Below are 21,998 nucleotides of genomic sequence, written 5' to 3'. Positions count from 1 at the left end.
CTTCACTCACGACATCAAACACAATACGCTAACCATAGAATCGGATGAAGCATACCTCAGATCATCTCATGTGCTATATCTAAGCGATCCCAGATCCACTCATCGGACTCCTCATTTGTCTTCAGATGCAACACAGCAGATACGGAGTGGTCTCACTATATCTTATAGACTTTGGTCTTCATTAGTCCGTATACATCCTACCCTTCTCGTTTCAGTAGCGGTTACTCTGAAGAAACAACATTGTCTCAAAAGAACAAAGAACAGAAAGTTAAACTGGCCCCAAGAGTGTGTGTGTGTGTGTGTGTGTGTGTGTGTGTGTGTGTGTGTGTGTGTGTGTGTGTGTGTTGTTATTGTGTGTGTGTGTGTGTGTGTGTGTGCGCGCGCGCGCGTATGCGTGTGTGCAGTCTCGATCATCCACATTCAGCAGCAGCAGCAGCACCACCACTACCACCGGCGCCATACCTCTGTGAACTTCTCGACGTCATTCTCATCCACGGCATCCAGCAGTCCCTGTTGCGTGTGTGTGCGAACATGTGGGCATTACGTGCACACCTCGTCCACGGTAGCCACTCGCTTGCAGCAGCACGACACCACGCCACACACAGATCATGCATGTGCACACGTGTGCATGGCACGTACAAAGAGGAGTTTTTCTTCGCGCGTGTCCTGGAATTGCGGGAATGCGGTGATGTATCCTTCAGCAGCGCGCTGCAGTGCACCGCGGGAGAACGGGGGGCGGTTGATGTTGTCGTCGGGTGAGCAACAGGGCAACACGTGCGCATCTTGTTGACGGCACAAATGCACACAGGCACACTAACGCTGACAGACACAAGCTCACACACCCACACAAACACACATACACACACACAAACACAACCACACATACACAAACACCCACCCACCCACCCACACAAACACACACACAAACACACACACACCCACACAAGCACACATACACAAACACCCACACACCCACCCACACAAACACCCACACACCCACACAAGCACACATACGCACACACGCAAACACAAATACACACCCACACACATACACACATACGCACACACACAAACACAACCCACATACACACACACACAACCCCCCCCACACACACACACACCACAACACACACACGGTGACTCACGCGTGCAGCGATTGCGTCACCGGCGCAGAGGCGACAGATTCCGGCCTTGAGATAAAACTCCTTCGAGCCAAAACGCAGCAGTTTGCTGGTGGCCGTAGTAGTCGTGATGATGATGGTGATGGGTGGTGGTGCAGGTCATGAAGGCAGTGGTGAGGATTGGTTAGGGTGGCAGTGTGGATGGGTGTTGGTGGCGGCATGAATGCACGAGCATCAACAAACACATACCCAACAAGGGCGTTGGTTTGCATGGTGTGTGAAACAAGGCAAACGCGAGCATGCATGAGCGCCATGAGAGTGGGGTGGACTGCGCCTCACTTGTCGATCATGCGTGATGCCACCTCCTCAAATGCGGTGTACGCGTCCGCGAAGCGGTCCTTGCGTGCATAAATCTCAGCCAGCTGGGGAGAGGATGGAAGGGCGAACACGAGTGAGAACATGCACTCAACAATTGAACCGAACAGCACACAGACACACTACACACTACACACACACTCCACACACACACATACACGCACGCACACTGCACACACACACACACACTCCACACACACACACACATACACACACATGCGCGCACCTTGAGCTTGAGCTTGTCGGCAGAGGTCTGCGCGTCGTCGTTTTCGTACGCTTCAACGGCGTGCTGGAAGTACTCCATGGCGCTGTCCAGATCGCTGGTCTGCGACTCATACGCCTCCGCCACGTTCTTGTACTGCTTCGCAGCCATGGAAAACCTGCGCCACGACCCCACACACAGCATGATGAGGTTCCGCCGCGTATCCCATGCAATCGAAGCGGTAGTACAACCTCATGCAAGCACTCGCGCAAACATACATACACACACCTGCCCATGTTGAGGTAGGTCTCTGCAGCAAGGATGGAGCACTTGAGGGACTCTGCTCCATGCAAAACCAGGCGAGGGTGAGTCATGAGGCCTGCGATCACACACACACACACACACACACACAGACATATCCGTCTAATGTTCTGACGCATGCACGCGGCTTTGTCCATGCCTTGTCATACCTTCAAGTGACTCCTTCTTCAGGCTCGTTGCTGCATCAATGTACACGCTGGCAGCCTCGTGTGGCAGCTGGTCCACGAAACGCAGCGCAAACACCGATACAGATGCATCGTAATCACCATCAAGGATGAGAGTCGTCAAAAAGCAGGCAAAATCAACAGCCACAACCCTACACGGAAGCAGCAACAAAGTAGGAACAACAGCCAAGCGTCCGGAGCCCCCTGCCCCCTGCCCCAACACGCACATGCTCTCACGCAACTGCAGAGGCACAGCACCTGGCATTTTGTGAATTGGTCTGCGGCCTTCATGTACGCCTCGCCGCTGCGGGCGTATGCCTTGCCAATCTTGAACTGGATGGCCGCCTCCTTGTACAGCTCAGCAGCCTCCTCCGCCCGCCGCATCGGGTCCGAGAAGAGGGATGAGAAGAAGCCAGACCCGCCGTTGGCCTTCTTCTCCGCCTCCTGCATCAACTGCTCCCCTTTCTTCTCAGCCATTGTCGCGTCTGTGCGTCGATTGTCTGCCTGCGTCTGCCTGTCTGTGTTGTTGAAGGTGTGTGTGTGTGTCAATGGAAACAAGAAGCAAAGCAAGATGGCCCAAGCAAGATGTCAAACGGCGACAGCATAAACGGTAGCGACAAGATGAGGAGAGGTGCGGCTGCTGTGCGTTCAGCGGCGGCGGTTGTGTGCTGCTGCTGCTGCTTGGTGGCGCTTGGCGTGGTGTGGAGAGGAGGCGGAGGAGGAGGAGGAGAGGTGGGGATCGTGGACGGAGACATGGTACACAAAGCTGGAAGCGCTGCTGCTGCAGGCGTGCAAAGGACACTGCTTGCCGCAGAGGAGGACCAGCAACAGCAAGCACACACATTTAATGATGATGATGGTGGTGGTGGTGGTGGTGGTGAGAGGGTGAGCAAGAGATTAGATCGGCAAGGCTGGGAACAAAGAGGAAAGGTGGATCAGGAAGAGCTTTGGGGTGCAGCGGAAGAGCGACGTACAAGGGGAAGGGGTGGACCAAGTGCACAGCGCAGCGATCCTGCACAGGACGCTGAACATAGGGACCGCAGAGATGCCACAGATGTGGAGGATTGGACGCTGAACAACGACGACATTCTCAACGACAACGAGGACAAGTACCCGGTCTCCCCCGTACGCCCCAAGCGGTATTGGCCACACCACGACCTCAAGAAGGACGGGCTGTACCCGCGGCTCATTGGCATTGGTGCGTTTGTGTGAGTGTGAACTTTGTGTGTGAACTTGTGCGTCTGTCCGTGCACGTGTGCTTGGTTGGTTGGGGAAGGTATGCATGATTGAAAGCTTGCGAGAGGCGCGTATGTGTGTGTCTGTGTATGTGTGTGTCTGTGTCTGTGTCTGTGTGCGTGTGTGTATGTATGTATGTGTGTGTCTGTGTGTCTGTGTGTCTGTGTGTATGTATGTATGTATGTATGTATGTATGTATGTATGTATGTATGTATGTATGTATGTATGTATGTATGTATGTATGTATGTATGTATGTATGTATGTATGTATGTATGTATGTATGTATGTTTGTATGTATGTATGTGTGTGTGTGTGTGTGTCCGTGCACCTGTGCGCTTCCCCCTTCGTCCTTCTGTCGCGGCGCCTCTTCGCTCCCTATTGCTGATGCAGCTGCCCGACATTTTCTATTGGTTTGCGATTACAGGGTGCCAGAAGTGCGGCACGTCGAGCCTGGCCGTGTACTTGGGGTACGTGGAAGGGTTCCTCATGTCGGGGGTGAAGGAGGTGCACGCGTTCCGCGGCGATCACACGCACGAGCAATTTGCCCGCGATCCATTTGGGGCCGGCCGCCGCTGGATGCTCAAGAGCATGAACTGGTACCAGAGCAAGGTGCGCCCTGTGTGTGCGTGTGTGCGTGTGCATGTGCGTGTGTGTGCATGTGCGTGTGTGTGTATGATTGGGTGTCATCGTGTGCATGTCAGCTCATCGACAACGCCTCACGATCATGTACATCACCAACAACGCACACATGCACATGCACACACGCACGCACGCACACACACACGCACACACACACACATTTACACGTGCATGCGTGCAGTGGAACAAGCGAGGCCTGTCAATTGAGTGTGACCTGAAGAAGTTCCACTGCCAGGGAAACGCTGAGCGGGACATGGTTCCGTTTGAGATCACGCCCCGGTACCTGACAGACTACCGCGTGCCCTTCAACATGTGGGAATCGCTGCCCTCGCCGCGGCAGATGCGGTTTGTGGTGATGTTGCGCAACCCGACGTCACGCACGTGGAGCGCATTCTTCCAGACGATGAAGCAGCGCGACACCAGCCGCGAGCTGTTTGTGGCGCAGACGCGGGAGGAGCTGGCCATGCTGCACGCGTGCTACAACTCCACCATCGGGCTCACCATGCAAGATGAGGACATCAGCGCAGGCCGCAAGCCGCCGACGATGAACGACCTCCACCTCTGCCGGGACCCGCGCAGCGTGTACCGCGAGTTGCAGACGTGTGTGGAGAAGCACAACGCCCACGACGACCACCCGTGGTTCCTGCATTACACACAATTTGCCAGCAACGACGAAGTGCCGCTCAACCTGCGTGTCCAATATGAGGGGCTCACCATGCGTGGCCTGTACGCTGACCAGATTTTCAACTTCCTCTGCGCCGGCTTTTGGCCAGAGCAGCTGCTCATCATGACCGCAGGTGTGTGCATATGTGTGTGTGTGTGTGTGTGTGCATATGTGTGTGTGTGCGCGCTTGTGTGTCAGTTGCAAGTACTTTGCCCTTCCGTGCCCTTTGCTGACAACACACGCACACACACACACGCACACACGCACACACATGCACACATACACACATACACACATGCTCACAACACACACACACACACACGCACGCACACACACACACACACACACACACAACACCACGCCCCCACCCCCAGGAGAGCTGCGGCACGATGCGCGGACGGCGGTACAGCGTGTGACCGACTTTATGGGGGTGCCCTTCCAGCCGACAAACGAAAAGTGGTTTGACAAGGGCGTGTCACGCATGAAGAAGTCTGCAGGCCCAATACCAGAGGACGTGGTGGCGGAGCTGCGGCAGCTGTTTGCGTTGCACAACCGCGTGCTCATGCGCTTGCTGCTCAACAACAACTTCAACGTCAACGCGCCGTTCTTGCTCAAGGAGTTTGGGCTCCACGACGACCCAGAGTTTGCCCAGCACATGCGCTGATGTGTTTGTGTGTGTGTGTGTGTGCGTGTGTGTGCGTGCATGTGTGTGTGTGCGTGCGTGCGTGCGCGCGTGCGTGTGCGTGTGTGCATGTGTTGATGTAGGTATACTTGGTCGGCGTTGGGCCGTCAAAGACGCATGTCAAAGAGATCTAGGGTAAACTTGGTACACTTGAGAGAAAAGTTGATAGCAGCAAAGGGCAAAAGGGAGAGCGGTGAGGGAAAAAGGGAGACACTAAGCTGGTGTGGGCGCGTCCGCGAAGGAGATGTACAAACATAAAACGAGAGAGAGAGAGAGAGAAAGACCGAGACGGGCAGAGGCACACACACTCACACACACACACACACACACACACACAGAGAGAAGAGGCACATGCAGGGAAGCTACGCAAATGTACATTGCAGCGAACGCTCTACGTGCACAAACCGCCAATACTGTCCTAAGCACACGCCTGCATCTCATGCGTGTCATTGTTTCTTGATGGGTCCCATTCCTTTGGCGGCGCACGCCCGCTTGAAGGCCTCCCACTCCTTCTGGCACTTTGAACGGTCGCCGTTGTTCTTCTCCAGGCACAGCCGCAACGGCTCCGAGTCGCACGCGTCAACCTTGTCCATCCCAGCTCTGTGTTGCAAAACGCGCAAGGTTACGTTCAGAGTGAATGAGAGAGAGAGTGTGTGTGTATGTGTGAGTGTGTGTGGGGGGAAGAGAGAGAGAATGTGTGTGTGTGTATGTCTGTGTGTGTGTCTGTGTGTGTGTGTGTGTGTGTGTGTGTGTGTGTGTGTGTGTGTGTGTGTGTGTGTGTGTGTGTTGTTGTTGTTGCTGTTGTCTGTTGCGCTCACCGAGCCGAGCAAGTCCTTCCACACGATTGACGAACATTCATGGAAATGTTGTGTTGATTTTCGACAATGTAAGGCTGCCACACACAACTCACGCCAACAACGACATGCACCTCTCTTCCCCCAGCCGGTCGCTGCTGTACATGTGTTTATGACCGCGGTCGCACAACCGCGCAGATGGAGAACAACAAAACACCACACAACACCAAAACCAACACCAACAGCAGAAGCAATGGCAGGGGGAAGAGTCAGCGTATGTCGAAATAATATGGCGAGAAGCGGATCAAAGCACAAAAGGGAAGTGGAATGAAATAGGGGCTGTGTTGGTGTGATGGGAGCTCATATCATAGTGCACACACGAACCAGACAGGAGCTACACGCGCGCACACACGCACACACGCACACATGCACATACACACACACATGTACATAAATGCACAAGCCATGCCTGAGCGCACAACAACAACAAGCATCCAGGGCATATGGCTCAGCACAGCACAGCACAAGTACACGACAGGAACGAGTTGTGGGAGCCGGAACCTCAAAGCTATCATACACATCAAACTCAACCGCCGCAGGATCATATCTAGCACAAACAGGAGAAGGACAAGTTCAGCACAACGATCAACAAGAGAGCTACCACCTGCAATGGGCACAGCGGCCACCATCAGGATCAAACAAAAAAAAAAACACGACACACAGCATCGAAAACATCGTGGTAAGGGACGATTCAACACAATGCACACGCGTTGTTTGCCCATGCATAATGAGCTAGAGGGGCTCCATGGGGTTAAGGCAGTCTGAGACGTGGCGGTGCAGATGGCGAGCAACACCAGCAAACTCGTGTTCATATGCCTCTCGACTCGCTTCGTCCTTGGGAACAGCATCGTCAGCTGCGCAGGACAAATGGACACGCGTGTGTTGTTGTTGTTGTTGTTGTTGTTGTTGTTGTTGTTGTTGTTGTTGTTGTTGTTGTTGTTGTTGTTGTTGTTGTTGTTGGGGGGGGGGGGTGAACGAGAGTGAGTACACACGATATTGTGTTGAGGATGAGGGAGACAAAGCAGCTAGGCAGAGACGAGTGCACCACACAACACAACACAACACAACACAACACAACACAACACAACACAACACAACACAACACAACACAACACTACACTACACTACACAACACAACCGTACACCGCAGCAGCAACAACAACACAATCATCATCACCACCATCACCACCATCATCATCGTCATCCTCACCGATGAGGTTTGCGAGGACGTCGACCAGGTCCTCCATCTGCTCGCGTGCCATCAGCTCCCGCCCGTCCGCCTGCCCAAGCCGCTCCGCATAGTTCCACAGCGTCTTGCACGCCAGCCCAGCAAGCTGCCAGTCCTGGCCCGCAGTGCCGGCTACAACATCAATGAGGCTGTCAATGCCGCTGTAGTCGTTCTTCTGCATGACGTGGCGGCAGTCCTGGTCGCCGAGCAGATTCATGAGGATGCCGCACACAGAGTACACCACGTCCCGGTTCGTGTGCTCCAGCAGCACAACCAGCAGCTCGTCAACTGCAGCACAGGTGCACGTGTGTGTGTGCGTGTGTGTGTGTGTGTGTGTGTGTGTGTGTGTGTGTGTGTGTGTGTGTGTGTGTGTGTGTGGTAGAGGGAAAAGGGACAGTGAGACAGTGACATCGTGTTAAAATTGAAGATCTTGTGCACCACAAAGGCACAGCAGCAGCGGCGGCAAGAGTACGAACCTCTGTTGTCGACGAGGAGTTGTCGGATTTCCTTGGCTTGGGAGAAATTGCCAAACACGCGCGCAACCTGAACCATGCCATGTGACAATGAGCGTCAGATGCCTGCAAGCACATACAGCAGACATGGAGCGAGCTAGAACGACTCGTCACACACACACACACACACACACACACACACGACAACGCACACACACACACACGCACGCACGCACGCACACACACACACACACGCACACACACACGACAACGCACCTCGACAACAAGGTCCATGTTCTGGCTGAGGAGACACGGCGCCAGGGTCTGCGCAAAGTCAAGTCGATGCACAAGCACAAAGTTGTCGTCCAAATGGTAGAAGCTCAAGTTGTTCACACAACCAACCTAACGCCCGCGTGCATGCGCGAGTGAAAGTGAGTGAGCAAGTGAGAGAGAGAGAGAGAGCGTGTGTGTGTGTGTGTGTGTGTGTTGTGCAAGTGAGTACTTGAGGGGGTGGTGTGGAGTGAAAGAGGGGGAGAGTGAGTGATGCAAACGCACAGCCGTACATGTATACGGAAAACAAATAAATCACACAAAGGCGTGACCGCATCTGTGCGGGGGCCACGGCTGCAATCACCACGGGCAAGCTTCAGCACCACTACCAGAAGCACCGCACAAGCACACACATCACAGGCAGGACGGCTCGTACAATGTTCATGAGGAGGTCGTGGTGCCCTGCCGTGACGGCGTCCGTACGGCACACGTCCAGCAGCAGCGACAGCCGCCCGTCGCCTGCAAGATGCGCACCAAACTCGGGCGAGATGCACAGATTCGCAATCACCCGCACCAGCTGGTAGTGGGTGGGAACGCGGGCGGTGATAAGGTAGTGCGGTGTTGGGATGAGTGTGTATTTGCATGAGCTGATACCCCCGACTACGAGGCAGTCGATCACACAACAACATACACAATACACGCACGCACGCGCACACACACACACGCACACACACACACACACACCTTGATGACGAGGTCTTCGAGATCCGACGTCTTCTTGCTGTTTGCGGTGTTTGAATTTGGCGGCGCTGGCGGTTTGCCCTCTTCATCATCGTCGTCATCATCATCGTCGTGACCACCACCGCCGTTCTGCTGTTGTGCTGCATCATCGTCCTCATCATCACCATCGCTTCCGTTGTCCATTGCATTGTTCCTCCTGGATTCCGCCCCCAATACCGCCTGCATCGAAACGCACATGCACACAGTGTGAGCACAGAAGCAAAGCGTTGCAGGGATGGGACAGCAGCAGCCTTCGCCGCGGCGCACGCGAGCAACACGACGCCAACACGACACCAACACGCCACGACAACACGACACACCAACAGCACGACAGCAACACGCCACGAAAAAGGCAAGCAGGCAAGCGCAATCAGCCGTCACCACGCCGCCATTCAAATGCCACCACCCCACGATCACATCGCAGTCGCGCACCACAAGTTCTTTGCCGCGGCGAGAGAGCGTGTCGAGCAGTGTGTGCCCGCGCCGCGTTGCCTCAAACAACTCCGAGCGCAACTCCGCGTCCTCAGCCGTCAAGTTGCCCAGCACAAAGTAGATGCGCACACACAGGGCCTTGCGGCCGCCGTGGCGCTCGGCAAGCTTGGCAATGCTCGCTACTGCATTTGCCACCTGCGCTATCGCCCCGCGCCCTTGCTGCGTCATCGTCACTTTGCTGTTTGTTTGTGGGAGGACAAGCGGGGGAGGAGGAGGAGGAGGAGGAAGGGGGTGAGTGTTTAGCAGGAAAGAAGGTGCGGGAATACGCTCATGTGTGCGCGTGTGCATGTGTGCGCGTGTGCGTGTGCATATGGTGTTGCAAGTGAAAGTGGCAAGTTTCATCAGGAGCAGCAACATCAGCAATTCCTTCCCCCCGGACCCAACCCTCTCTCTGCAAGCGCATGTGTTTGGGTGTACGTTCGCGGCTTACCTGAAGATGCGCATAATGTTGAGAACGAGGTCCTTATCGGAAGGAAACAGCTCCAGCAGCGCGCACAGGCTCTGGACCAGCCCAGACTCCTCGAACGCTGGCGAAGTGGTGTACGCACACCACGTGTTCAAGTTGTTTAGGAAAGAGGAGGAGGGGGCGCGGTTGAGTTTGACAGAATGACATGGCGACAAACACGCAATTCGACACCAACAAACAAACAGGCAAACAAACAGACAAACACACAGACAGACAGAGACAAACAAGCAAACACGAGCGCTGGAGCGGGGTGCCACCTGGGAGGTGCGCGGTGTTGACGGCGAGGTTGCGGAGCGCAGCCGTCATCTGCACGAGGAGATGGCCCGTGTACGAGCTCATCTGCGTTCCAGCCGGCGGGAGCTGGTGCAGTCACCGCAGTGTGTGTATCGGGGAGGAGCGAGGTGGTTGAAGACAGTTGGGAATGAGTACGATAGCGCCAGGGGATGAGGTACGAGGGTTGTTTTCACCAGAGTACATGTAGAATCACACGCACGCACACACACACACACACACACGCACGCACGCACACGCACACACACACAGTCGTCCGCATACGTTTTGAATAATGTCGAGGAGGTGCCTGTTCATGACGGGAAGAACGCCGCGCTCAACAAAATACGCCTGCGCATCAGCTGTCAACGCAAAACACATGTGTAGCAGACAAGGATCGTTGAGTACTCACTGTTGTGCGCGCGCATGCAGCCACAGTACAAGCGCTCCGCCCTGCCTCCCCGTGCCCACCTCAGACAACACACAAGAGGGTGGCGTGGTGTGTGCACACTGACCGCTACTCGAGAGGTTTTTGATTGCGCCGCAGCAGTAGACAAGACCCTCCACATGCTCCTGGCGATTGCACACCTCGAGCACCCCAACCAGCACATCTACAGCACACATGCAAGCAAGCAATGTGACGAGAGTGAGGCACACGCGGTCACCGCGATGCTGCAATGAAAGAAGCACAGGGTTGGCAATCGCCTGCAGCAGTGTACCCGCATGGCACACGCACGTCCACACACTAAACAGAGCTCGAACACACACAAAAACAAACAAACACACGCACACACACATGACACATGTTTGTCACGTATTCATGACACCACACTGTCCAGCCCACCTGGGATTTTCTCCTGCTGCAACAAAGCGTCGTTGGCCTCGTTGCGACTGAGCTTGAACAGCATCTTGCATACGTTCTTCACAGTTCCCTTGCGCGTAATCTGCACAAGCAACGGCAGAAGATAACAAAGTGAGTGGGACGAAGACGCGGGATGCGGATGGGGAACGCATGGCGTGAGGAAGAACCAATGCTGCCGTGACACAGTCGACACACGTGGTGCACACATGAACACAAACATGCGCAAGCAGGTCATGCCCATGCTCTTTCTTGACCAAAACTTGCACCACCACCACCACCACCACATTGTCACATCATCATCATCATCATCATCATCATCATCGTCACCATGAGGATAAGACGGCCGACGCGGGCAAGGAGCCGAGGATCGGAGAGATCCGTCAACCGGTACAGCGAGCGCAGCAGCTCGCTGTTACGCTGCCCGTTGTACAGCGGCTGCACACACACACACATACACATACACATACACATACACATACACATACACATACACATACACATGCACATGTGATGGTGACATGTTGCATCAGGGCGCAAAGACGGGAAGGGTGAAGCCGTCAACATATCCGCACGCAAGTTAGCAGACACGTACACACATTGCTGACCTTATTGTTGAGGAGTTTGCTGATTGTTGCGACGAGGTCGAGGAGCGAGTCGATGGGCTCCTCCACGCTCAACTGATGATCGCACCGCCCACCACATACGCCCATGAGCAGGGACACGACGCACCGTCGAAGCAACCAAAGCTTTCCACACACACACTCTCTCTCACACACATACACACACAACACAACACAACACAACACAACACAACACAACACAACACAACACAACACACAGGGCACAGCCAAACCAATACCACGCTTGCTCCACCACCACCCCCCCCCCCAAACGCCCAACACCGTGTGGCTGCAGACCTTTGTGAGGAGGGGTTCGAGCTCCTGCCAGCGGGAGTTGTCGACAACAACGGCCGACGCCAGCCGCGGTTGCGTGTCTGCACTCGTTGCCCGCCGCCCAGCAGCCGTGCCTTCCCTAGTTGGTGGGCGCGGCCGCGTGCGCTGCTGTGACGACGCTGACGCTGACGACGACGATGATGGTGGTGGCGGCGCATTCGCTCCTGCTGGTGTGGTGGTGGTGTGGTTGATGACCTTCATGCTGGACGATGCTGAGCGGGAGAGGGCGGATGTTGGTGTGGATGCAGACGTGTGCTCCTCGGCCGTCGTGTCCATCGCCGCGCTGCCACGCCCGAACGCGCAGTGGTGATCGTACAAATCGTGGTGGCGGTGGAGTGTGGGCGTGTGCGTGTGTGTGTGCATGTTCGTGAGCTGTTTTGGATGATGACAGAGAGGACAGGGAAAGCAAAATCAAGCGGATGCGATATGCTATGACTGAACACACACACACACACACACACACACACACGCACGCACGCACACACACACACACACGCACGCTCGCACGCACGCAAAAATATACAAGCAGACAAACAAGCATGCCCAGACCCACGGCTCCACCAGCGGTGTGCACGTACGGGGGCCGCCGCGGCGGGGGGCGGGGCATCATGCGACGTTGGGAGCTCTGTTTTGCCGCGGGGATGTCGGGGTCGTTCGCATCGCCGTGCTCGTCAGACCCGGAGGGAAGCCGTCTGCACACAACAGACATCATGCGTGTTCACGCGACCGTGTGTGAGAGGTGGCGAAGTATGCGCAGCAGCGTCCACCTATCACTCGCAGACACACAGACACTCACAGACACACAGACAAGGCAAAGCGCACGCAGGGGGCATGGGCGGTGACCTGCGTGATGAGGAGCGGGTTCGCCCGGCCGAGGAGAGGGACGACGACGTTGACATGCACCGCCGCCGTGGCTCCTTAACAATCACACGGTCGCAGCAGTCGCAGCGGTAGCAGCAGTAGCAGCGGTAGCAGCAGTAGTAGCAGCACAGATGTGTGCACGCGTGAGCTCATGTGGAACCCAAGTGGCAACGAACACCAGCAAGCCGCTACCCAACTGCCGCCAATGACAGCTTCACACACACACACATACACACACATGCACATGCGGTGTTTGCACACCTCGTTGGCAGCGCTTGTTCGTGCAACAGATGGCGGGTTGCGGCGGGTGGACGGGCGCACGCCAGTCATGGGCCGCTCAAGGTCCTCTGTCTCAGGCAGGTTGGCAAGGAACTGCTTTCGGCCAATTCTGTATGCCAAACGGCAAGCGCGGGAAAGACGTCATGTGTGTGTGTGGGGGGGGGGGTGAACGATGCACGAACCAATAGCGCAAACCAAGGCCAGGCGCGACGTAAATACTGGCCAGGCTCCTCACTCATGCACACACACGCGCGCGCGTGATGTGTCTGTCTGTCTATCTCACGCGCTCTCACACATACGCGCGCACACACACATACGCACGCGAAAGCTGAGGGCGGCCTCAGGTCCATAGCACCCTGGACTGAGCTGGCAGAGCCAATGCGACTGTGCTGGCCTTCGCCAACGCGACTTGCACCAAACAACCCTACGCGCGCAAGATGGTGGTGAGTGCAGAACAAGCGGGAACCAACAACGCGCGAAAACACACACACACACACACAGCCCATTGGGCATCCGCCAGAATGGGATCACGAACCTCGCGACCGATCTGCCGGTGTGTATGGTCTCTCTGTCTCAACAGAGCGCACAGCAGCACGCAGGTCCCGGATCACACGCTCCTGTATCGAGAACAGCAGACCATGTGCACCGTCACCATCATCGTCATCACCAAGGACATCATCGCAGTTCGTGCGAACATCTGCACTGCCAACGCCACCACGTCCATCGGGCTTACCTGGGCCAGCGCGCCATGGTCTGTGTGCATGTGTTCCAGGAACGATGTTTCCTTGGGCTTTGGCATGCGGCGCCTGCGCCGCCTTCCATCGCCACCACTTGACATGGCTGGCTTTGCTTGCGAGCTGTTGTGCAACATGTGTGTTCAAGTGCGTGTGTGTGTGTGTGTTCAAGTGCGTGTGTGTGTGGAGGGAAGAGGAATGATGAGCGTCACTGCCTTCGGTCTTTTGTGCGTCGACAGGCAGGTGCTGCTCGTTGCGGATAGAGGCGGTGTGTGGTGTCGGGGAACAAGACAAGTAACAGCAACACAGAAACAGCGCACACACACACGCACATTCATACGTACCTGCTTGGGTCAACGAACGAGCGAGAAACGCCAAAGGCAAAGAAACCGCAAAGCGAGGGCTGTCCACGATCAACAACACCCAAAAGACGTCCAGTCACACAGCAGTCAGTCGGCCAGTCGGCAAACCAGCACCACACACAACCGTGATTGCTATGCGCGTTGTGCTTGGTTGGGGATCGTCGTGGCTCGTTGGTGTGGTTTGGTTCGTTGTGCGTGCTGCCACAACTCGCGCACACAACAACAACACACGAACAGCGAACAACAACAAACAACAAACGGCCGGTTCGTTGTGGTGTCGTGTGTTTGCTGATTTGATTTTTTTTTCCGATGCAACGATCAAGGCAACTTTGCCTTTGCCACCAAAGTCAAAATTGACCAAGTGCCCTTCCTTCACAAGCAGCCACGTGCCCAGCACAAAAGCCAGCGAAGATACACTGCTGCCAGCGAGCTGCTGCTGCTGCAACCAAACACGCACACACACACACACACGCGCGCACACACACACGCACGCACACACACACACACACGCACACACACACACACACAACACGCACACACACGCGCACACACAGGTGAACGAGGATGGATCACGATCCTTTCTTCGCGAGCAGCGACTCGCGCCGGTCAAAGCGGTGGGCACCCACTGACGGTGGCCAGCCCATCTCCAAGCGAGGCAAGGGTGGGAAGCGCCGCCAGCGAGATGAGGAGATCCCTTCTGATGACGAAGGGGACGACGGAAGCGGGCTCACCCTCGATGCAGAGATCCAGCAAGCATTTGCAGACGATGACGATGACGACCTGTCAGAGGACGAGACCCTGGTGCAGGAAACGGCCGCGGAGAAGCGGCTGCGCATGGCCAAGGAGATTATCGAACAGATTGAGGAGCAGGAGAAGGAGAAGGAGCTGGAAGGAGACATGCTCACAAAGGCCATCTCCCATCGCTTGCGACAAGAGGTGCACAAGCAGAAAGGCGTGCTGCGTCGTCAGCTGGCCCACACGCTGCGCCACAAGGCCGTTGACCCTGCCGCCACCGTCACCACCCGCGGCCATCGCCTTCCAGTGACCAGCGCAGTCATCTCTGCAGACACCCGCTATGTCGTCACCGCGTCCAAAGACGGAAGCATCATCAAGTGGATGCGCGACTCAGGTCAGGCCCCTCCACATGCAATGTGTCAGTGTGTGTGTGTGGGTGTGTGCATGTGTGTGTGTGTGCGTGGATTCGTATGGTGACTGCGGCTGAATGTCTCCCTCTTTGTTTGTGTGATGCCGACCGCGACTGCTTTCTCGTGACCATTCTCATTGCTTATCGCCTGCGCATCCATTCAATCCCAAGGCACGCGTCTGCACACGTGGAAGCGCAAGTCCAAGAACAACCCCACTGGACACACGGGCCACGTTCTCGCGCTTGCCCTGAACACAGACGGCACCTTCCTTGCCAGCGCTGGCACAGATGCCATCATCAACATCTGGGACTTTCAAACACACAGCCACGTCAAGTACCTTCGGGTCCGTAGTACAACCACGGGCATGAGCTCATTTGTGGATGGTGTTGTGTTTTCGTGTGCAGTGTCCGTGATCGGCAATGTACATGAGCTTGAACGTCGCGCTCTTTGTGTGTGTCTGTGTCTGTGTGCCTGTGCCTGTCTGTGTATGTGTATGTGTCTGTCTGTGTATGTGTATGTGTTGACATGAGCAATCATTCACGAGCAATCGTTCCACGCTGGTGTTGCGCGTGTTCACGGTCATGATCACATTTGCCATGGCGGACATGCAGGGCCACCGTGGAAACATCAACGGGCTGGCGTTTCGGCTCGGGGAGAACACCCTGTTCAGCGCATGCGACGATCGCACAGTCAAGGTGACGCACATTCACGCGTGCTCTGCCTCTTGATTCTCTCCTTGTACAGCTTCACGTGGCCCGACCTGCAGCACCGTGCACAAACATCAACCACACTCAGTCGATTTCCCCCACCTCACCTAGCCTCTCTCCCGGCGCTTACATCCCCCCTACATAATGTCTGCGATGATTGCTTGCGCACAGGTGTGGAACATTGACTCGTTATCGTACGTGGAGACGCTGTTTGGGCACCAGGATCAGGTGCTTGCCGTGGACAGCCTGCACAGGGAACGCGCCGTCAGTGTTGGCGGCAGAGACCGCTCCCTCCGCTTGTGGAAGGTCGGTGAAATGCTCCTACGTGATGTTGCTGGTCGTGCTTTGCCTATTGCCTGCTGTGGTGTTGGCTTGTGCGCTGTGCTGGCTCAACCCGAATGTGTTGGTGCGTTGGGCGCGGTGTCATGGTTCCTTGGTGAGGGGTGACATGTGTGTGTGTATATGATGATGGCCCATGACTGCCTTTGCAGTGCTCACGCTGCGTGTCATTGTGTCATTGTGACAGATTGTTGAGTCGTCGCAGCTGGTGTTTGCATCCACGGGCATCAGCCTCGACTGCATTGCAATGGTGACAGAGCTTCATTTCCTCACCGGCAACCAAAACGGGTGCGTGTGTGTTTGGGGCTGTGCTGTGCTGTGTGTTTGTGCGATGTGGCGTGTGGGTGGTTGGGATGCCGTGTTTGTGGTGCTGTGTTTGGTGTGCAGTGTTTGGTGTCGTGCTGTGTCACCTTGTGGTGTTCTCGTCCTCTCCGATCTTGTGATGGTTTTTGTGGTGCTTCCTGTACTGCTTTTGCTCACGACACGCTCGTGCGTGCATGCCTTCTTCGTTTCTTTCATGGCTGTGGCCACCTTAGCGCGCTGAGTCTGTGGGACATTGGCAAGCGAAAGCCCGTGTGTACAGTTCCTCGTGCGCACGGCAAGGACAGCTGGATCACCGCTGTTGCTGCGGTTCCCTACAGCGACCTCACTGCTTCCGGCTCAAACAACGGCTGCATTCGCCTGTGGAGCACGGATGCCCGCAGTGCCCGCATCAGCCCCGTCATGTCCATCAACGCGGTGTGTGTGTGTGTGTATACGCTGTGTGTGTGTGTGTGTGTGTGTGTGCGTGTGTATACGCTGTGTGTGTGTGTGTGTGTGTGTGTGTGTGTACGCTGTGTGTGTACGCTGTGTGTACGCTGTGTGTGGGTGCCCGTGCTCCCGTGTGCATGTTCCACTCCAACGCTGTGGTGTGACATCGTTCTCTTCCCCTCTCCCTGCGCACTCCACTTGCTCATGGTTCCTGCCTTGTGCCTGTCAGGTCGGATGGGTGAACTCGCTCAAGTTTACGGCTGACGGCGCCTTCCTCGTGGCAGCACTCGGCAAGGTGTGCAAGCGCATCGCTCACGTGTTGTATCCCTCACCACCTTCCTTCTGCTTGTAACATCTGCGGCTTTCACATCAAACCATCTCACCGCCATCACACGCCATCACAAACATAAGACACATGCAATCACCCTCACACGCTCACACACAATCACCCTCACACACAATCACCCTCACACACAATCACCCTCACACTCACTCCCACTCACACACAATCACCCTCACACACAATCACCCTCACACACGATCCCTCACTCACAATCACACGACATTCCTTGGTGGTGGTGGTGTGGCAGGAGCCGCGCCTTGGACGGTGGGACTGCGTTGCTGATGCGAAGAACGAGACACGCGTGTTTTCGCTGGCGGCCACCAGCCTTGTGAAGGAGGATGACGTCAAGGCAGAGGGCACGGCGCGGCGCGGCGACAATGGAGCAAAGATGAATGGGCACGCTGGCAAGAAGGGGAAGCCCGTGGCTGTTCGCGAGGAGAAGGAAGAGGCCTCTGGACGCGACTTTGCGGCAGCGGTGATGAAGGCGACGTCGCTGGCGTCGGACTTTGATGGCGCGCACACGGACGTGCCGGCGCTGAGCCTGCCACCTGTGAAGGATGAGGACGAGGATGAGAAGGATGAGGATGATGATGAGACAGAAGACGAGGAGGAGGAAGAGAAGGCGGGTGATGACACCAGCGACGCTGTGAACGCAGCAGAAGGTGGAGTTGAAGAGAAGAAAGAGGAAGTGGAGGAAGGAGACGGGGCTGAGAACCAGGGCAGCACAGCCGCAGAGGATGCAGAGAGCAACAAGCAGGAGGGAAAAGGAAAAAGCGCGCGGAAGCAGCAGAATGTGCTGCTCACCCCAACAAGGCGCAGCAGCCGTTTGAGGAACAAGCGGGCGCCTCGGTGATGATGACAATGATGATGATGATGGTGGTGGTGGTGGTGGTGGTGAGGATGGTGGTGGCAGCCCCCAACTGACATGTTGTATCTGCACTTGTACATGAGTTTTGGTGATGTTATGCTTGCGCAGGTTGTGTGTGTGTGTGTGTGTGTGTGTGTGTGTTGTGTGTGTGTGTGTGTGTGTGTGTGTGTGTGTGTGTGTGTGTGTGTGCATTGGGGGATGGGGGAATACGTGTCAGCAGCTCGACAGTAAAACCATGTGCTCCAATACAAACAAACAAACAAAGCCACGCACACAAAGACGTGATGAGCTGCGCGCCAAAGCACACCGCACCCGTACACACATAATTTTCTGCAACAACAACGGTGACACTGTTGTTGCCCGTTGCCTGCAAGCACGCTGTGTCATCACTGACCTCTCCTTTCTGAACTGGCGTGAATGTTGAAGATGCTGGTGGCTGGTCAGACGTGTGCACACACACACACACACACACACACACATACACACACGCACACACACACACACAAGCACATACACGCACACCGTACACACACACACGCATGAACACACAGCAAAAGGGCGAAATCCTACCACTTGACCACTTGGACTGAACGACTGTGCAGCCGCTTCTCCTTCCAGCCTCCCCCCCCCCCACATCCCCGCCCCTACACTTTCTCCACTGTCCAAGCAACCAGGCCATGTGAGGCTTCAACACCCATCTTCATGCAGATGGATCCCGATCCAGCCATTCGTTCCTCGTTGGACCACCGTGTGGGATGCCTGCCGCCGTGCTTGTCGAGACCATCACTGGTTGTCAAGCTGGCGTCGCTTCAAACAACCAACGAGACAAAGCGGTGCGCGCCACTTTACGATCCCTTGCTGCGTGCTTGCGATGTGGCTGTGCTGGACGTTCCTGTGACAAATGCCGTGCCGTGCATACGTGTGTGATGATGTCAACGCGGACGTTGGTGTTGGTGTCGGTGTTGATGTTGTTACCGTCATCTCTGCTGGTACATCCGTGCTCACCCCTCACCCTAGCACTCTTGCCGTGTCCGCTTTCTCCGTCACATTTGATTGCCAGGCTTCATGATGCTGCTGAATATCGTTTACTGTCGTGCACACAAGCAAGGCAGCCCCGCCCTCTGCAGCTCAGTTTGCCAGGACAAGCAAGCACACAACGAGGCAATGACGTCTCCCCCCACGAAATGCGAGAAAGCAAGATGAGGCTGGGCTCGAGGCAACAAGGTCAACGGAGAGGCAGAGAGAAACAGAGAGACAGAGACAGAGACAGAGACAGGGAGAGGAGGTGGGTGCCATGCCGCGAGCGTGTGCAGTGCACCTTCACCATGCATGCATGCATGCATCGACGTGTGCCATGCATGCAGAAGATGACCCAGGCTGTGAGATCAAGAAGATAGCTCGCCTGCCTGTGTGTGCATTCAAGCAAGGGCATGCCAGACCAGTGTACCCTGCTCACAGAGTCACATTACACTGGACATTTGCTAACAGGCCCCAGGAGGAGATCCCGTTGTGACGCTCGTGTCGCGTGTCTCAATTGGTAAGAAGCACAACCACTAACTTGTGTGTGTGTGTGTGTGTGTGTGTGTGTGTGTGTGTGTGTGTGTGTGTGTGAATGCAAGCGGGACGAAAGTGCGCTGAATGCAGACGCACTGAGACCATGGTTTTGGGGCGGGAGTGTCACCATGACATGGTCATGCGAGTGCCTACGCCCGAAATTCACGTATCGAAGCTCTGCGACAAGTGTATATAGAAGGAAATGTGTCCCTGTGAGGGGGCGCGATCTGCACACGCACCGGACAACTTCAAGCCAACTGAATGGACTCGAACAACATGGGGGGAAAGAACAGCCGCTCCCCTCTCAGTGCAACTCAACGTGCACCCTCTACCCTCCTTCGACAACTCAATGACAATACTCATGCAGGTGGCATGCGACAAGATCACACACACACACACACACACACACACACACACGCACACACACACACATCCAACGTATCTCACACTCAACACTCGCACACTCGCATGCACAAGGCGTCCATCGTACCTGGGTAGGCGCAAACTTACTGAGTCTAGTCGATGTGCTGTGAATGTGCGTGGTTGGAGAGAGTGGTGCGGTGCAACCCTGATCTTGTCGCCTGCTACATGCTTGAGTCAAGTCATTGAGTTGTAGAAGGAGGGTAGAGGGTGCACGTTGAGTTGGACTGTGAGGGGAGCGGCTGTTCGGCTACGTGTCTCGTCACAGCACGTCACACTGCGTCTGCGTGGTGTAACTTGACGTGTCTTTTTCCCGTCTGTTGCTGCCTTGCTGCCTTGTTGTGCACTTTTATGGCAGGCTGGCTGGCGTGTGATGGTGCACCTGTGCCTATGTCTCCCTCCATGTCTCCGTTGGATCGTTCCGCGTGCTGGGGCGAATGCAGATGGCACATGAGGCAATCCTGCTCATTCTCTAGTCACTCTAGTGTTCTAGTGTTATGTTACATTACAACGTCGCCCATGTGGTAAGGTGATACCCGTTGACCTGTTGACTTGCGCGCGCACACACACCGTGGAAGGTGGTGAGTTTTCGTCAGATAGAATTTCTGCCATGCAGCACGCCTTTTTCAACTGTTGCTTTCTGACACCGCACTGATAATATATAGGTGGACACACTTACATCAACACAGACATGCAGGAGGGCATCACGCACGCACGCACACAGAACAGGAACACACACACACACACAGAACACACACACACACACAGAACACACACACACACACACACACACACACACACAGAACACACACACACACACACACACACACACACACAGAGAACACACAGAACACACACACACACACACGTTCTCCTTGACCTTCAAGCTGACATTCCACCTCTTGCCACCTCTTCGCACCTTGCCGCAGAGAAGTATGCAAGTGACGAATTAGGCGATGCACCACCTCAACACCCACATTCGTGGTCACTTACCTGTGTCTCCCGCTGGCCACGTCTGCGCCCTGCGAAGGTCGTTCGCTGGTTTTCTGCCCAGCCCTTCAAGCGAACGCGAAGCGCACAGGTTGGTTGTCACGCATGCGCCTGCCACGCATGCACCTGCCAACTAATCAGCACACCCATCACACACGCGCACACGTCCAACGCACACGCGAACAACATACGCACGTGCAACATTATTTGCCCTTGCATGTGCAACCAAGGCGGACTCATCACCACACCCACCACACACGCGCACATGTCCAACGCACACGCGAACAACACGCGCACGTACAACCCGCACGTCCAACATACACGTACAACACACACGCCCAACATACACGTACACACATCACACGCACGTACAACACGCACGCACGTCCAACACACATGCACACAACACACCCGTAGGCCGCACGTACATGCACACACATGCACACACACACACACACACTCAAGATACCGCACACACACGCACACACGCACAAGATACCGCACACGCACACACCATACATGTGCGCACACACACACACACAAGACACACTCACACACTAGACATGTGCCAACGCACGCTTGCACACTCACACACATGTACGCTGGTTCTACGC

At 55.6% G+C, this 21,998-nt stretch overlaps 5 protein-coding genes across 5 annotated transcripts in view; 2 read left to right on the top strand and 3 right to left on the bottom strand.

Moving 5' to 3' along the window:
• Positions 1–2,660, bottom strand: part of PTSG_04797 (uncharacterized protein) — a gene marked incomplete at both ends in the record, with an annotated part of 3,102 nt that extends 442 nt beyond the window's left edge. The window contains 8 exons of the mRNA XM_004994057.1: positions 463–510; positions 640–708; positions 1,146–1,230; positions 1,461–1,543; positions 1,723–1,876; positions 1,987–2,038; positions 2,169–2,235; positions 2,442–2,660. Of these exons, the coding sequence (XP_004994114.1) occupies positions 463–510; positions 640–708; positions 1,146–1,230; positions 1,461–1,543; positions 1,723–1,876; positions 1,987–2,038; positions 2,169–2,235; positions 2,442–2,660 (777 nt within the window). The remainder of the gene's footprint in view (positions 1–462; positions 511–639; positions 709–1,145; positions 1,231–1,460; positions 1,544–1,722; positions 1,877–1,986; positions 2,039–2,168; positions 2,236–2,441) is intronic.
• Positions 2,661–2,822: 162 nt separating this feature from the next.
• PTSG_04796 (uncharacterized protein) lies at positions 2,823–5,561 on the top strand. The gene is made up of 4 exons (XM_004994056.1): positions 2,823–3,381; positions 3,845–4,029; positions 4,241–4,856; positions 5,098–5,561. The coding sequence occupies exons 1-4, from the start codon at positions 2,937–2,939 to the stop codon at positions 5,385–5,387; spliced, it is 1,536 nt and encodes a 511-aa protein (XP_004994113.1). The 5' UTR covers positions 2,823–2,936; the 3' UTR covers positions 5,388–5,561.
• A 290-nt stretch (positions 5,562–5,851) lies between these two features.
• Positions 5,852–6,264, bottom strand: PTSG_12214 (uncharacterized protein; the record flags this gene model as incomplete). Its single annotated transcript, XM_004994055.1, has 2 exons — positions 5,852–6,005; positions 6,224–6,264. The coding sequence occupies 2 exons, from the start codon at positions 6,262–6,264 to the stop codon at positions 5,852–5,854; spliced, it is 195 nt and encodes a 64-aa protein (XP_004994112.1).
• A 76-nt stretch (positions 6,265–6,340) lies between these two features.
• PTSG_04795 (uncharacterized protein) lies at positions 6,341–14,550 on the bottom strand. Its single transcript, XM_004994054.1, has 22 exons — positions 14,251–14,550; positions 13,906–14,029; positions 13,708–13,789; positions 13,494–13,596; positions 13,155–13,281; positions 12,876–12,949; positions 12,611–12,724; positions 11,997–12,315; positions 11,685–11,756; positions 11,407–11,514; positions 11,062–11,161; positions 10,733–10,828; positions 10,503–10,579; positions 10,205–10,307; positions 9,912–10,008; positions 9,422–9,659; positions 8,954–9,169; positions 8,646–8,786; positions 8,216–8,341; positions 7,964–8,030; positions 7,470–7,775; positions 6,341–7,113 (listed from the first exon to the last, which is right to left on the bottom strand). The coding sequence occupies exons 2-22, from the start codon at positions 14,008–14,010 to the stop codon at positions 6,992–6,994; spliced, it is 2,793 nt and encodes a 930-aa protein (XP_004994111.1). The 5' UTR covers positions 14,011–14,029; positions 14,251–14,550; the 3' UTR covers positions 6,341–6,991.
• Positions 14,551–14,832: 282 nt separating this feature from the next.
• On the top strand, positions 14,833–18,405 carry PTSG_04794 (uncharacterized protein; the record flags this gene model as incomplete). The annotated part of the gene is made up of 8 exons (XM_004994053.1): positions 14,833–15,397; positions 15,584–15,756; positions 16,025–16,108; positions 16,292–16,426; positions 16,647–16,747; positions 16,996–17,197; positions 17,439–17,504; positions 17,800–18,405. 8 exons carry the CDS (start codon positions 14,833–14,835, stop codon positions 18,403–18,405), a joined length of 1,932 nt encoding a protein of 643 aa, XP_004994110.1.
• Positions 18,406–21,998: the final 3,593 nt, after the last annotated feature.

This window comes from Salpingoeca rosetta, assembly GCF_000188695.1.
Source record: "Salpingoeca rosetta unplaced genomic scaffold supercont1.11, whole genome shotgun sequence".
NCBI lineage: Eukaryota > Choanoflagellata > Craspedida > Salpingoecidae > Salpingoeca > Salpingoeca rosetta.
Note: the sequence above shows the minus strand (reverse complement) of the source record. Positions and strands in the feature narration are given on the sequence as shown.

What these genes read in the sequence shown, in the direction of transcription:
- PTSG_04796 (XM_004994056.1), top strand. Translation starts at nt 2,937, where the DNA reads ATGGTACACAAAGCTGGAAGCGCTGCTGCTGCAGGCGTGCAAAGGACA. An exon ending in CCCGCGGCTCATTGGCATTG is followed by an intron (nt 3,382 to 3,844) that starts GTGCGTTTGTGT and finishes TTGCGATTACAG; the next exon opens with GGTGCCAGAAGTGCGGCACG. An exon ending in GCTGCTCATCATGACCGCAG is followed by an intron (nt 4,857 to 5,097) that starts GTGTGTGCATAT and finishes CCCCACCCCCAG; the next exon opens with GAGAGCTGCGGCACGATGCG.
- PTSG_04795 (XM_004994054.1), bottom strand. Translation starts at nt 14,010, where the DNA reads ATGTCAAGTGGTGGCGATGGAAGGCGGCGCAGGCGCCGCATGCCAAAG. An exon ending in CCCCCGCCGCGGCGGCCCCC is followed by an intron (nt 12,316 to 12,610) that starts GTACGTGCACAC and finishes CGGGCGTGGCAG; the next exon opens with CGCGGCGATGGACACGACGG. An exon ending in GCAGCAGGAGAAAATCCCAG is followed by an intron (nt 10,829 to 11,061) that starts GTGGGCTGGACA and finishes TGTGTGCTGTAG; the next exon opens with ATGTGCTGGTTGGGGTGCTC.